Source organism: Mixophyes fleayi, chromosome 1 (genome assembly GCF_038048845.1).
Source record: "Mixophyes fleayi isolate aMixFle1 chromosome 1, aMixFle1.hap1, whole genome shotgun sequence".
Classification (NCBI taxonomy): domain Eukaryota; kingdom Metazoa; phylum Chordata; class Amphibia; order Anura; family Limnodynastidae; genus Mixophyes; species Mixophyes fleayi.
In genome coordinates, this window is record NC_134402.1 from 139,111,820 (window position 1) to 139,128,078 (window position 16,259).

The 16,259-nt window shown below is 39.2% G+C and overlaps 1 protein-coding gene across 1 annotated transcript in view; it reads right to left on the minus strand.

Annotated features, from left to right (window-relative positions):
• ARHGEF38 (Rho guanine nucleotide exchange factor 38) overlaps positions 1–16,259 on the minus strand; it is a 98,671-nt gene that overhangs the window by 34,392 nt on the left and 48,020 nt on the right. Inside the window, exons 5-6 of the mRNA XM_075200894.1 lie at positions 9,116–9,133; positions 1,184–1,383 (exon numbers count right to left, since the gene is read on the minus strand). Of these exons, the coding sequence (XP_075056995.1) occupies positions 1,184–1,383; positions 9,116–9,133 (218 nt within the window). The remainder of the gene's footprint in view (positions 1–1,183; positions 1,384–9,115; positions 9,134–16,259) is intronic.

Below are 16,259 nucleotides of genomic sequence, written 5' to 3' on the forward strand. Positions count from 1 at the left end.
ATGTTTCTCAAGGGATCTGTAAAATCTGTAAAATGTTGAGAGTGGTACTATGTCATGCTGCTGCTTTGTATTGATGTGTATTTCCTCCCCCTTTACCCCTCCCTTTTAACCCCCTCTCCTTCTCCTTTTTTGCCCTTGTGATTTACAATGTATGTTTTTATGTTCTTTTTGTACTTTGTATCTAAAAGAAAAAAACTTTAATAAAAATTCATTATTGAAAAAAAAAAAGTGATAGAAAATATGGCCCCAATAAAACACCATTCAACTCTATAACATGTCATGAGTTTGTACCTTTATCTTAGACTTTTTTCAAGAATTCATTATTTTCATCCAAAGTATGCAAATAAAAGTTAGCATAAACATTTACGTGTGTTCTTTATCTATGTTTCAGACCCTAGTGAATATCTACTAAACTGTATCCCTAAAGGCAATAATTCCAGATTTTTGAAGATAACTTGTTGCTTGCACACAGTGGAGGAAGCCATTTTGGGGGCTGAACCAATATTCACGTCGGTGCTCTGCCAGATCTTCATCCTCCTCTTCCATCAAATGTTGCACACATTCACGTCCATTTTAATGGAGCCCAGGGGCACAACTATAGTCCTTGCGGGCAGCCCAGCGATGACTCACTATACTGGACTCTCTTCATTTTTCTGAGCATGCATGGGGACGAGAAGCCCAGTTTAGGAGTTTTATTTACAGTATTGGTCCCCACGCATGCTCATGATAGCAGGGTGCTATCGAGGGATATCTTCAGGACCACCCTTAATTTACTTTGGAGCCCACTGATTTTGCGTTATGTCCCTAGTGGTGCCCCACCATCTGCATGCTGTATCAGTTTATCCAAGAAGTCCTCCATTTCTGGGAAACACATTACACTTATTTGGCAGTATAAAACTGTGACCCAGTTTCATATGTCTGCCAGACAGGGTTGTCACTGGCTTTTACACATAGTGACATGCATGTGTATCTCTGACACTCATTTACTTAAAAGAAAAAAAGTCAGAAGGGGGGCATGATGAGGTGGTACCCTCAAAAGCCATCCATAGGTGACAGTAACACTTTGACAAGTATAAATCCCATATATTTGCATTGCAAAACTGCAATATAAACATGCCAGCAAATTAAATACAATAGCTATATATTAACATGTCAATCTTGAATGTCAGGTCTGTTACTGTACCTAAATCCTTCCTCCGCTTCAGCTCATTAATATTGCCATTAATGTCTCTGATGGCTGTAAACGCATCCTGGAGTGTCCTGTAGTCTGGGTGACACGGAGGAGTGGAGTTCAGCAGTTCACATAGCAACAAGGGATATTTCATCACTCGCTGGATTGGTTTAATTATCAGGGATCCCATGTCCAGCAGATTTGGTTTACTTCTAGATGGTAGAAATAGGGATATGTTTTACAATGTACAGCAGTGCAGTTTCAATAGACAAGTAGTAATTACGACTCAAAAACAGCAGTCAGACCTGGCACGTTATCTTTCTACGTTCTCAATTATGTCATAAAGTCCTGATCACAATGGAATTGAGTGAGCCGTGCATCATTGTATATATGGCAGAGATATATCATTAGTTTGTAATGCAGGTTCATGTGTAAAACATTAACGCTTATGTGCTAACTAGAGCTGTACATCTAGTCATGAAAAATTATGACTCAATACAATTTTGAAGTTATTTTCAAAAGACCACTGTGCTGTTCCTCTGTTCCTCTGTATGAAACTTCAATGCTAGTTCTGATGGTGAACACAAATTTTATGAAAATTATTTATTTGTTTAAACATTATTATTATTATTATTATTATTATTATTATTATTATTATTATTATTGTTATTATTACAATGCAAGCATAATCCATGTCACTTTAAAATTGGAAAGAAACACAGTAATAAAACAAGACTGGACATTAACATACAGAAAGATAGGAGGGCCTAGGTTGCAAGCTTACAATCTATAGGAAAACAAGAGCTTGGTACCCACTCTATCCCCATCTCAACGCCCATAAGAACAATCTGATTCCACGAATTACAACCCCACCACAACCACAACAATGGGGAAGTAAAATAATTGGATAAAGTAGTTCTAAATGAATAAATATTGATTGTAACAGTTTTCTGTGCGATTGTGATTGGTACACTACGGCATACCAGGGTTAATTACACAATTGTGTAAGTAAACAAAGCAAATACACTTACATTCATACCTACTTTTGTAAATAGTTCACTTTTAATAAAGTTTATAACTCACATTCTTTTATTATTAAGACTTGGGGGTATATTTACTAAACTGCGGGTTTGAAAAAGTGGAGTTGTTGCCTGTAGCATCCAATCAGATTTTAGTTATCATTTATCTAGTACTTTCTAAAAATGACAGCTAGAATCTGATTGGTTGTTATATGCACCATCTCCACTTTTTCAAACCGCAGTTTAGTAAATATACCCCTTAGAGATTTATTACATAAAGGTGACCCTACATTAAGGATATTTATGGTTCATGTCCTAAGAAATGTATTGTGTTTGGTGTTATATTAATCCACATTTCACTAGCAAAAATATGGTATCATCAGAAAAGCGATCGCACATTTTGCTATTAGATCTCTTTGTGTTTTGGAACCACGCTAATCGCAATCTTTATTGGTGATGATAGTTACGGACATTACAACAACTGGACTCCACAGACAACAGCCGCGAAACACCATGGCAGCCCACAGCAACCTGTGCTCCACGTCTACAGAAAGATAAGTCTAGCTCGACTAGACGGAAGAACCCGTGTTAGTAGTGCACACATACCAACACCCACACCAGCCTAGCACAGTTAGTGTACCCAAGAACTGTACATAGCAATACTGATTTGGGGGTCAAAAGGTTGCTTGAATATAGAAGGAGAATACAATTTTGAGTAAACTGCGTAAAGGTATGGTAAGTGGGAAGAATAGCCTAGGGAAGTTAAGAAGGGGGCTTAGGGCCATCATAAGCTGAGATTTCAGCTTGAAGGTTTGGAGAGTAAAGTAAAGGAAAGTCAAGTTGTACAAGGGAGGGAATTCCACAGGGTCAGCCCGAGAAAACAGTCATGTAATTGGTAATGGGAGCATGTGATCAGTTTGGATGAGAGAAACAGTTCTTGCCAGAGTGAAGGGGTCAAGTTTGGAGATAATTTGTGACAAAGGAAGTGACATGGGAAAAGATGTATGCTGGTGCAGTTTTGGTAATGGCTGTCTATGTTAGTAGAAATATTTAAATTTAGATTTAGTGAAATCAGGGCCTGATTAAGGGTCACAGCCGCCCTAGACTACTACACTGGTTACCGCCCCCCTCTTTCCCCCGCACCAATGTGTGGGTAAATAAATAAAAAAAATATATATATATAGTCATATGTAAACAAAATTGTAAAACATTAATTAATACATAAAACACACTTCATTATGCACGTCCTCTCTTACCTGATCTTGCAGCGTAGACTACCTGGTGTTCTCTTTTGCTTGTTCTTGGAGCGTTGTCCGTTGCCTGGTTTCTGAAAACTTGGGAGTCCTGTATTTAAAATGTGCAAAAATTGTATTATAGTGCCAAATTTTAACAAACCCTGAATGATACAAAACAACCCCCTAGTACAGACATAGACAATAAAATATATGAAATTTATTTACACTCCTATAGTAACATCTACCAGCCCTGTCTATCTAGTATTTAGTATTCTAGTGACCGCTGAAACCACAGTCAGCATCCACATCACCGCCACACAATACAGAGATCCTTCCCCCACAAGCTATTTCATCACCTCCCCCACCAGCCAATTCATCCCACCTATCGACCCGCAACAGACAGTGTATGACCCCCCTATCCAATTCATTAACCCCCCCTTGTAGCCAGTTCATTACCTCCCTATTGCCATTTCATTAATCTCCCCTATCCAATTCATTAACCCCCCTTCTAGCCAGTTCATTACCTCCCCATTTTCACTTCATTAATCCCCTCCCCTAGCCATTTCATTAACCCGCTCCATTAAAATTCATAAGCCCCCCCCTCTAGCCAGTTCATTAATCCCCATTTGCACGTCATTAATCCCCCCTAGCCATTCCATTAATCCCCCCATCCAATTCATAACCCCCCTAACCAGTTCATTACCTCCCCATTTTCACTCCATTAATCCCCCCTATCCAATCCATACTAGCCAGTTCATTAATCCCCCCCATATCCAATTTATAAGACCCCCCTCGTTAGCCACATTAGCCAGTTCATTAGTCCCCCCCAGTCATCTCCCCGCCTCCACATCAGATGTGTCTCCCCCCCCTGATATTTAACAAGCTGCACTTACCTTGTTGTCTTCTGTTCCTCCTATCTCCAGACGCCAGCGCTTCTGTCATCTTCACACGCAGCTAACAGCATCTGACGCTGTTAGCTGCACTGTCACTGCGGGGCGCTCTGTGTGATTAGTGTGGTCACGTGAGATGTGAGATCTCACGTGACCACACTAAGCAATACACTGACTAACAGCAGCAGCTAACAGCTAACAGCATCAGATGCTGTTAGCTGCGTGATTGGGCATAGGAACATGCGGGACCGCCCCCTTGTGGCCAGGGGTGGCCCCATCAGAGGAGAAAGAAGCCGATCGCCGGCATTTGAAGAAAAAAACAAAAAATAAAAAAAACAGCTTGCTAGTGTGCCGCGCTGCGCCCCCCAGGACTCAGCGCCCCAGGCTGCAGCCTGTTCAGCCTAGTGGTTGATCAGGCCCTAAGTGAAATACAGGCACCCAATGTGGATCTAACGGAGTGGTGCAACAGTAGAAGAAAGTTTTACAAGGGAAATTAGTCTAGCCTCTGCGTTCAAAATAGATTGTAGGAGTAAAAGCCTCGCTAGGGGAAAACTAGTAAGAACGGAATTACAATAGTCAATGCAGTGTCTTGTGTGGTACACGTGTGTATTCTGGAAATGTTTCCTAGATGTATGTAACAGTCTTTGGATACAAGTTGGATGTAGGGAAAAAATGTGGAGAAAAAAGGAGAGTACTGAGTCAAATATGACACTCAGGCAGCAAGTTTGAAGGGTAAGGATATTTTTTGTATTGTCAGCAGAAGTAGAGGTGTTAGGGAGGTAGCTTCTATTGACTGGGGGAGGATTATTCTCAGTTTCTGAGATTAAAATGGTGAGAGGACTTCCAAGATTAAATGGAAGAAAGATATTCGGTAACATGGGTCAGCACAGATGGTGAAAGATCCAGAGAGGATTGATACATTTAAGCTTCATCTGCATAGATGTGATACTGAAATCAATGGGAGCTTATTTTGATAGTGGTAGAGATAGAGAAGAGCAAAGGGCCTAGAACAGAAACGATGATTGCGCATTATAAGGCCAGGGGGTAAATGTATCAAGCTGAGAGTTTTCCGGCGGGTTTGAAAAACCAATCAGATTCTAGATATCATTTATTTAGTGCATTCTACAAAATGATAGCTATAATCTGATTGGTTGCTATAGGCAACATCTCCACTTTTCAAACCCGCTGGCAAACGCTCACCTTGATACATTTACCCCCAGGTGTCTACTGGCATTTTATTTGAGTACAAATAAAAATGCAAGTTCCAGTTAAATCAAGTGTCAAACATGACTATGTTTGATTTCTTGTTGTTGCCTTACTGATGTCTCTCCATTGACCTCAATATATATATATATATATATATATATATATATATATATATATATATATAAATATATATTATTTCTGCCCTGAATGTAATGACTATAAGCTCTTTGTAGCCAGTCAATACTTGATGGGTTCCAGTGTGTGCTGTCTTTAACACTAATCACATGACAGAGACTAAGTTGAATGGTCACCTGACACTATATATTTCCCCTCCACTTGGTGTCCCCAGATACTGCTGCTTTTGCAAGGATGCTCTGTGTGGTTGCTCAAAGCGTATAAAGGGTAAGCAAACGATGATATTTCCTGAACAGATTGCTTTCATACAAGACAAATATAAAGAACAATATACCCTTGATTGATGTGAAAATAATAAATCTTAAACCAACTCAATGCAGCCCACTGGAATAGTTATGAAAAAGGAGCAAAGTAATCATATTACATACACTCAAGTCACCAACCTGTTCCTCTCCTGAACTGCAAGTCCCAAAAAAAGTACTTAGTAGGCCTAGCTATTATGCAGCAAGCAACAGTATTTAGAATGGCACCACTCTCATCCCTTACCTACATTAACTATACTTGTACTATACACTATATATACTAATAGTGTCATTATATTAATTATTACATAAAAAAGATAAAAAAAAAAACACTTGTCCAGACTTTGCAGCAAAGTAATTAGCATTTTCAGAATTAACTCCATAAATTTTGCTGCTCCTATTACCTCCATAAATTTTGCTGCTCCTATAACAGTTGACATCAGCAACAAACATCTACTCATCTATGCTCAGGCTTCTAACCACAAACACCTTTTTAACACATTTAAATCTCTTCTCAATCCTCCCACCCCAAACCCTCCATCTACTATCAGTGCCCAGGATCTTGCTTCCTACTTCAAGGACAAGATTGATAAGATTAGATTAGAAATGATATCATCTCCCTCTACAAGCAATCAGCTCAATTCCTTCCCAGCACCCTCTGAAACCAGTGGCAGATCCAGAGGGGGGCGATTGGGGCATTCGCCCCCCCCTAGCAGCAGAAAGCCTACCATTAAAACAGGTCCCAGCCGCCGATCAAAACGGGAGGGGGCGGGGCCAAACGCGGGCCAGCCAATCAGAGTAAAGGAGGGTCATGATTATGCAAAATCGCCCCCCCTAAACATAAAGTCTAGAGCCGCCCCTGTCTGAAACCCTCTTTTCATTTGACCTCACAAATGAAGATGAAGTATCTAATCTCTTCTTATCTTCCTACTCTACCTCCTGTCCTTTTGATCCTATTCCTTCACAAATCGATAGATCCCTGTCTCCTGTGCTCATAGTACCTCTAACTAAAATCTGTAATCTCTCTCTCTCTACTGGTATCTTCCCGTTGTTATACAAGCATGCGGCCATAGACAATGTACAACACTAAGCAAAGTACATTGTCTATAGCCGCATACTTACGTTTCCACCTTAACAGCAAGGAGTAGAGCATCGCGGTCGGCAGTGACATCATGCAGAGTGGCCGGATTCTTAATTGGTCGCGATCCCTGGCAGTCGGCGGTCACAGCAGTCGTCCTGCAGCCAGGTCGCCGCGTCAGGGTAAGTATTGTCGGAATAATGGCAGCCATTATTTCGTACCCCAAGTTTCTAGAGAGAATTGCCTACACTCGCCTCACATGCTTTCTTTTCACAAACAACCTGTTGGATCCTCTTCAGTCTGGCTTTCGTTCTTAACACTTCAGTGACTGCGTTGACTAAGGTTGTCAATGATTTGATCACTGCTAAAACGAAAGGCCATTACTCTCTTCTAACTCTCTTCTCATACAAACGCAACAATCCCTAGGTCTTCAAGACACTGTCCTATCCTGGATCTCATCCTACCTATCTAATCGCTCTTTCAGTTTTAATTTCTCTTGATCCATCTATGCTCCTCTTCCTCTGCCAGTTGGAGTACCACAAGGCTCAGTGCTAGGTCCTCTGCTGTACTCTATCTACACCACTTCTCTTGGAAAACTAATAAGCTCCTTTGGATTTTAGTATCATCTCTATGCCGATGATACCCATATTTATCTATCATCTCCTGATCTCTCAACATCTTTGTTGTCTCATGTTACTGACTGTGTTTCTGCCGTTTCATCTTGGATGACTTCTCGCCAACTCAAACTCAATCTTTCTAAAACAAAGTTAATAATATTCCCACCCATAAACAGAAGCATATCTGACATTTCTATTTCTGTTGACAGGACGACCTTAAACTGCACCCCTCAAGCTCGCTGCCTAGGTGTGATCCTTGACTGAGAACTATCCTTTGTTCCCCACATTGACTCTATATCTAAATGTTACATACATCTAAAAACATTTCCACAATACGCACATATCTTACACAAGACACTGGAAAAAGCTTAATTCATGCACTCATCATCTTCCGCATTGACTATTGCAATTCCCTCCTTACAGGTCTTCGCCTAAACCGATTCGCACTACTACGATCTATTTTGTAAATTTATTTTTCTTGCAAATCATTATTCCTCTGCTGAATCATTCTGTCAGTCTCTTTACTGGTTGCCTGGTTTTTTACCATTTTTACCAAACCCAATCTAAAATACTTTTACTAAGCTAAAAGACCATCAACAAAGCTACACCAACATACATCTCATCACTTTTCTCAAAATACTTTTGCACAAGATCTGCGTCTCTCATCCATGCTCATTACATCCTTCCATTCCCGGTTACAAGACTTCTTTTTAGCTGCACTCACTCTATGGAATTTCCTCCCTTGCGCAATAAGACTTTCTTCTGGTCTACAAACCTTCAATTGTCTCTGAAAACTCACCTCTTCAGACAAGCTTATAATATTCCTCAACCACCTTCTTACTCTCACTAGATTGCCACCTGTTACACAATTCACATGAGACAACAACCCCATGACAAACATTGCTGTGTGACTGGATTATATAGCATACTAATCCCTTTTATTTGTTTTTTACCTTTGCGATCTGGCTTCTCACCTCTTTGTCTGTTTTACCCAGTTTGTTTATTACTGTGTTTGTCCCCAATTGTAAAGTGCTACGGAATTTGCTGGCGCTATATAAATCAATGTTGATGATGTAGATGATGATGATCTACCTTAGTATATATTATTATTATGAGTACAGTTTAGCGCATTTGGGGCTTGCTTAATAACATGAAGCAATGTACTTATATGTGCTTTAATCCATATTGAGTGATGACATTGTAGATTTTATTTATCTTGTAGGTCTTACAAATTGAGTGTAACAGTCAGATTGGCTTTCATGGGTTGTAGTTATAGCACATGGTGTACATTGTGTTACGGAATTAAATACAGTCCTAAATAAGCTTCTGTCATTTCTCTATGGTTCTTGGAAAGCTGCATAACTTTATCTTCTTTATTGGTAATATTTATGTTCTATTCTTCATTACCTTTGATGAATTAAAACCTATATTGCAAATAAATAAATACTGAAATAATACTTACTGTTCTTCATATATTTTTCTGTGAAGTAAAAAGAGAGAAGGAAGATAGTTAGACAAATGCATGCTTATGTTTTGCAGTTGCTTACTGTTTGAAATACTATCTATCTTTTTTGTTTCTCCCAATAAACTTCTGAATTAACCAGTTTCCACCAGTTCAACATACGTTATACATACTGTTGCATAAAGGTTGTAATGTTTCTGTAAATAGATGATGTAATGTTTTTGTAAATAGATGACATTTTGCAAATATGTTCCATTAGAAAAAGTGCATAGCTGTAATTAAAGTAATGTTATGATGTTCTTCTTGTTTGCCAGCAGATTGCACCCAAATCTGAGTTTCCAGTTCCAGTGTGAGTGCACTAGCCAGTAAGCTGACTCACACATGAGCCTGGCAAGTGGTAAGACCCCTCTTACTGCTTTGGCCAGTGTCGCTGGAGAGCTTAGCACCGCTCAGCTGCTCTGGTGAAATTTTATTAACACGGTTTGAAACCAGATTCAACGTTATCACATCAGCTTACTAAATAGAACTCTATCTGTGTTATCTATAAATCTGTGAATTATGAGACAGAATCCATTTGAATAATGTCACACTGAATTTCTGGTGTGTCATACTCCAGTTTATATTGGGCCTGATTCAAGTCCGAATTGCCTACAACTTGCTTTTTAAAAAAAGAGCACAGAACTTGTGCGTAGTTCTGCCTGGATCCAAACCACGCGGATCTCATGATACGTTTTTATGTGAATCTGGGTGTAAGTACGCTCTGCCGAAATGTCATTTTCCATATGAAGATACACAAAACTTCTGTATATAAACAAGCGTCGTTCACAAAAAGGTCACATCAGAATACATTAAAAAAATATATAATTTAAAAATAAATAAATAAATTTTAACAGTATAATCATTAATAAAAAATTGCATTAAAAAAATTTGAATGTATATTAAATACATAAATCAAGATGCTTTTATTGCATACAGTACATACAATGTATCTATATATAGTCTGTTGCATACAAATGTTCTGTGCTATATAGTGGCATGTATGTGTCTAGTTTTTAAAACAAAGACTATGCCACGTCAGTCATCGCTGTCAGTCGGCACTTACACCTCCCCTGTAGATGGTGCAAGTGATACGGCTGAAACAAGGCACACTTGCAAGCAACAACAGACTTAAATCAGTTGCATCTGCGTCGTAACTCCCTCTGTACGCTCTTACTGTAATGTTCATCTGCCCCTTTTCTTCCCTATTCCACCCCTCAAGTTGTAGGCAGTTGTGTCATCTGCTTTCAGACATGAAATTGCGTTTATTACCACAAGGTCTATTTCTGAAAATGCGCTGAACTATTTCATGTAAGATGCGTTACGCAAAAGAAAGAACATCCGAACATGAATCAGGCCCTATGATCCAAGAGAACTGAAATTCTAGAGGGAGGCAGGGAAGTGTTAAAGCTTTTCAGGTAAACTAAAATGGGATTTACTTGAGGCATTGTTTGCCTGGCTGGGCTGCAATTAGTTCACATATATATTGCACACCATAGCTTACCATGTTGCTGCTTCTTTGGCATTATTTCTTCAAACCTACACAACTATTGTATATATATATATATATATATATATATATATATATATATATATATATATATGTTATATTTTCTATTGAATATCCCTTAAAACAATTTTATGTCCCTGGGTCATTATTTACTACATCTAGGGCTAGAGTATACTAAACTGCGGGTTTAAAAAAGTGGAGATGTTGCCTATAGCAACCAATCAGATTGTATTTATTATTTTGTAGAATGCATTAAATAAATGACAGCTAGAATCTGATTGGTTGCTATAGGCAACATCTACACTTTTTCAAACCCGCAGTTTAGTAAATATACCCCCTAGTATTCAATTACACATCAAGGGCTAGATTTACTAAGCTGCGGGTTTGAAAAAGGTGGGGATGTTGCCTATAGCAACCAATAAGATTCTAGCTTTCATTTATTTAGTGCCTTCTAAAAAATGACAGCTAGAATCTGATTGGTTGCTATAGGCAACATCCCCACCTTTTTAAACCCACAGCTTAGTAAATCTAGCCCCAAGTGTGCTTCATATGGCTTTTTTGCAACCATAAGTTTTGACAGCACAAAATATTATGGAGAATGAGCAATGTCTGACAGAAGTAGATAAACTGGACACCTTTCATGAGTAAGGCAACAGATTAGAATACCACTGTTCTCTGTATCCACGTAGAAAGTAACTTGAGCCTACTATTTCTGCATAAAACTTTGGTGTCTTTACATTTTCAGACCATCAAATAAAGAATTTAGTTTGTGTGTTACAGGGCTGGTGCTTGGGTATTAGGCACCCTAGAGGTATTTTCAATCAGCGCCCCCCTCATCTCACTGCTGGAGGAGTTATGGCCATGACATGGAACATTGGCCTGACGTCCAACTCCCTCTCCATCCGTGTAACCCGGAATTCAGCTTGCCCCAGTGTTAGAAGCACACAGCTCCCTCTTCTTGCTACACTAGGAGGAGTAATGTGGGGGTGCAGAGGTTTTTTTAGTACTATTAAAATGCTTTTCTTTTAAAGGTGATGTGTAGCCTTTTTGGAGGGCTGCATGTGTGTCTGCTGAAGTGCCCATCACTAATATGCTCTATTGCTATCTATGAAGAATTGCTTACTGCTGATGTGATGGCAACAAGGCAAGCATACTATGCCCTCCAGCAGCTAAGTAAAAACACATGAGCCTTTGTTCAAGCAGCTCCTAATAAGCGTAATACACACATGAATAGATGTAAATGGAACACTATAAAATTGCATTCATCTGTACATCCAAATGCAAAAGTAAATAGATCCTTATAGGGAGAAATGTTTATTCTACAGTTACTGGTGCTTTAAGTGTAAATAATGAAGTAGTGTTTTATGAAGATTTCAATAAGAACATCATTCTGACACTCATCCCCTTTTTTCCATCTCATTCAACGTCACATAAAGGCCTATATTCTACCATGAATAACCATTTTGAGCATCTATTTAACATTTCGTTCAAAGCCTGCAATTCAATATCATTAGCTTTTTTCATATTCTTTGACTTCAATACCAACGGGGCTGTGGTGTTAGAAAGAGGCACATTTTATGCTTTCAAAAAAAGAAAAGCATTTTAAAGCTATGTGAGAGAGCCTGAGCCATTCTTGTGATGTGGTTGGAATTAGCAGATTGTTTGCTTTGGGAGGAACCTCTGCAGGCCACTGATCAATCTGTTCTGCAGACAAATACAGGGAGAATGTACTTCAAAACAGACCAAGGTGCCTGTGCATTGCCCTTGTAGAAAAATAAATACCCTACAAGCTTTGAAGCATAGGTCATTATTTAACCCCCTAAAGCACATAGATGAATCAATTGTTTTGCATTTTAATTGAAATGGTAATAAAGCTTCATTATGAAGTATCCACTTTATTGACTATCACTAAAAAGAAAAATAATAGTATTCTGTTTCACATTGGCTTTTGGAGATTGTCTGTAGTAAGGAAATAGTAATTGATGTGCATCCTGGAAAAAACATTCTGGGCTTGGTTCATCAATGAACACGAAATGAAAGCAATTTGCATTTTTCTTAAATTGGACAGAAATTTCACGCCCATATTCAAGTATAAGAGAATCTCAAGAAATGCTTCTAGCTGAATACGGGTATAAGTATGCTCTGTCTATACGACACTTGACATATGCAGACTGACACAACACACTGCAGGATATGCATAATCCATATGTGCAGTATAAAGTCCTATCAAAACATACAGATAAAAAATAAAATAAAATACAGGGTGAGTCAAAAGTCGCAGTACACCCTTTTATTTCAAAAACTCTACAGGAATTGGGCCGATTGGCCGATTTCAAGATGGCGCCCATGTTTGGTACATACCATAAAAGATAGACCACGTCACCCATACCTTACTGGAGTATTCAGGTTTCCCAATTCCTATATAATTTTTGAAATAAAAGGGTGTACTGCGACTCTTGACTCACCCTGTACATTAACACCTGTTAATAATATAATCATTAAAAAAATACTTTGAAAAATAATGTTTTTATTTTTTAGCATGAAATACATTTGTCAGGATGTTATTAATGCCTGCTATACTGAAAGGCTGTGGCCAGAGCAGTCGGACCAAATCCTAAGTGAGACAGTCACCCAAATTCGGAACTGTCCCACCAGATTCAGGACAGTTGGTACTGTCCTGCTCTCTCCTACCTATTTTTGTCACCTTCACCATCTGTAACTGCTGGTGTCTTTAGTTGCTGCTTGTCTGGATCCTGGAATGTTGGAGGCCCTATATGGAAAAAAATGGGTACATGTAATTGAAAAAACTCCAACCACCCCCAGCGTTAAATCAGTAGCACCCATGATTAATAATGAGGCCTCCCTCCAGCCCTAACATTAAAATAATATTATTCACATTTTATAAATAGATTTTTTTAAATGGATCTCTTTCTCTCAACTAGCCCTGATATTAAATTTCTGGCATACACAATTAATAAATAGACCTATTTCACTCCAACCAGTCCCAACATTAAATGAATAGTACTCCCATTTAATAAACCTATTTCACTCCCTCCAAGCAGCCCCAGCACTAAATTAATAACATTTATGTTTAATAAATATAACCATTTCCTACAACCATCCCTAGCATTAAATTATAATAATAATTCATATTCACTTAATAAATTCATATTAATTTATTAAGTAACCATCCTCCCTAAACTCCTCCCCACATTTAATAGCTCCAAACCACCCCAGCATTAAATTAAAGGTCCCCTCACCTCACCTTAAATTAATAGGCCCCATTAGTAAATTAAATAGCCCACCATCACCCCACAATTAAATGTATAGCACCCACAATTAAATAATTAGCTCTGACCCACAGTCCACCATTAAATTAATAACCTACCTCCCACCCAAATTATAGTAGAAATCCACCCATCCCGGCAATAAATTAATAGCATTTACGTTTAATACCTATTTCCCGCAACCATCACTGCCAATAAATATTTCATAATCACATTTAATTAATAGACCTCATTCTCCACAAACAGCCCCCATTCAAAACCACCCCAGAATTAAATTAAAGGTCCTATCACCCCATCTTAATTAATAGGCCCCACTATTAAATTAAATAGCAAATCAATACTTTATATTGCACCACCATCACCCCCCAAATAAAATAGCACATTCTAGTAAGACCCCTTTTACTTCCCTCACCCATTATATTAAGACCTTCTTCCCTCACATATTATATTAAGACCCCCTCTTCCCTCACGCATTATATTAAGACCCCCCCCTTCCCTCACACATTATATTAACATAGCTCCCCCTTCCCTCACACATTATGTTAACATTCTCACCTCCCTTGTCTCACACATTATAATAACATACTAGACCCTCCTTTTCCCTTACACTTACCTTGCTCCATTTGTGCTGTGTAGGAGCTCTTGCTGCTTTGCACACATGGGACAGCACCTATCATGTGGTGTCCATCCCATGTGACACCTGCCAGTGACAGGGCTGGAGAAGGGAAGAAACAGGCACACATAGGGAGAGGGAAGAATCATTAGATCCACGGCCACTAGAAGGAAGATGGGTGGATTCCCGACCATGGCCTTATCTGTGTAGAGTTTGTATGTTCTCCCTGTGTTTGCGTGGGTTTCCTCCGGGTGCTCTGGTTTCCTCCCACACTCCAAAAACATACTGGTAGGTTAATTGGCTGCTATTAAATTGCCCTTAGTCTGTCTTGGTCTGTGTGTGCGTAAGTTAGGGGATTTAGATTGTAAGCCCCAATGGGGCAGGGACTGATGTGAATGAGTTCTCTGTACAGCACTTGAGAATTAGTGGCGCTATATAAATAAACAGATGATGATGATGATGATGGTCTCAGGGAAGGAACCAGCCACCAAGAACTATACTGACCCTCAGCTGGCACCCTTTTTAGAGTACCTGGTCCAGGGGTCGCCACTTAATCCAGCTCTGCCTGTAACTGGTGCAAGGGATACAGTTGAAAATAGCGTACCTGAGAGATGCCAAGAGCTTAAATGTGTGTGAGCCCGAACACAGCCTACGTGCATATGCCCTTACTGTATAATGATTATGTGCATTCGCTCCTTCCCTCTTTCATTCTGCCCTTGAAATTATAGGAAGTTGGAAGTGTCCTTTGCGTTGGAGGACAAATTGCTGCACTTGCGTTCACTGGCGTTGAGTTCGTTTCTGACAATGCACAGAGCAATTTTACACAAAATACGGCACATACGTTCCTTAATGATGAGCTGATCTGAGGTGTAGGCTAGATGTGGAGGAATAAAAGGATAGAAAAGGTGTGGAACCCATCACCAATTTATTAGAAATGTTGCAGCTAGAAAAGTGGTCAGTTGAAAACAGATATGGTCTGTTCCTTGGTAGCTGGTATCCACTCTATAGCTATAGTAGCTGAGTAAAGCTTAGGAGGAGCACACTCTGCTAGAGTATGTAGCTCACCAACGGTTTCATCCTGGTAGGCAGTTCTATTTGCAAAATAGATCCTACTGGTCTGGTACATTTAAAATAACGCTTAACATATAAACAAATAATTAGACTACAGAAAATAATTGATTTACTCTTCTAGTTTGTCAGTATCAATGTTAATTGCAATGTGTGCTTGTGTGTCTTATATGGGGTGACGGGCAGGGGCGGACCTAGACTTTATGTTTAGGGGGGAGATTTTGCATAATCACGCCCCTCCTTTACTCTGATTGGCTGGTCCGAGTTTAGCCCTGCCTCCCGCTTGCGATTGGCCCCCCCCTCCCATTTTGATTAGCGCTGGGACCTATTTTAAAGGTAGTCTGTCTCCTGCTAGGGAGGGGGAATGCCGGGCATATTAGCTATAAAGTATGTCCTCAAACTTGGACAAAAAAAAGCCCATGACATTTTCAATTCTTTAACTTTATGAATTCCTGTCGTGAACAGAGAGAACTTACAGTTATTTATAAGGGTTAATCCATCACATAATTGTGGGGAATAATGTCTAAATCATAACTGCAGTGTAAATATGGTATATCAATGAATCCATTGATAAGTTGAGCTACTAAAGTGTAAAATGTGAAGTCAGAAAAACTGTTGTGCGTGTATTTG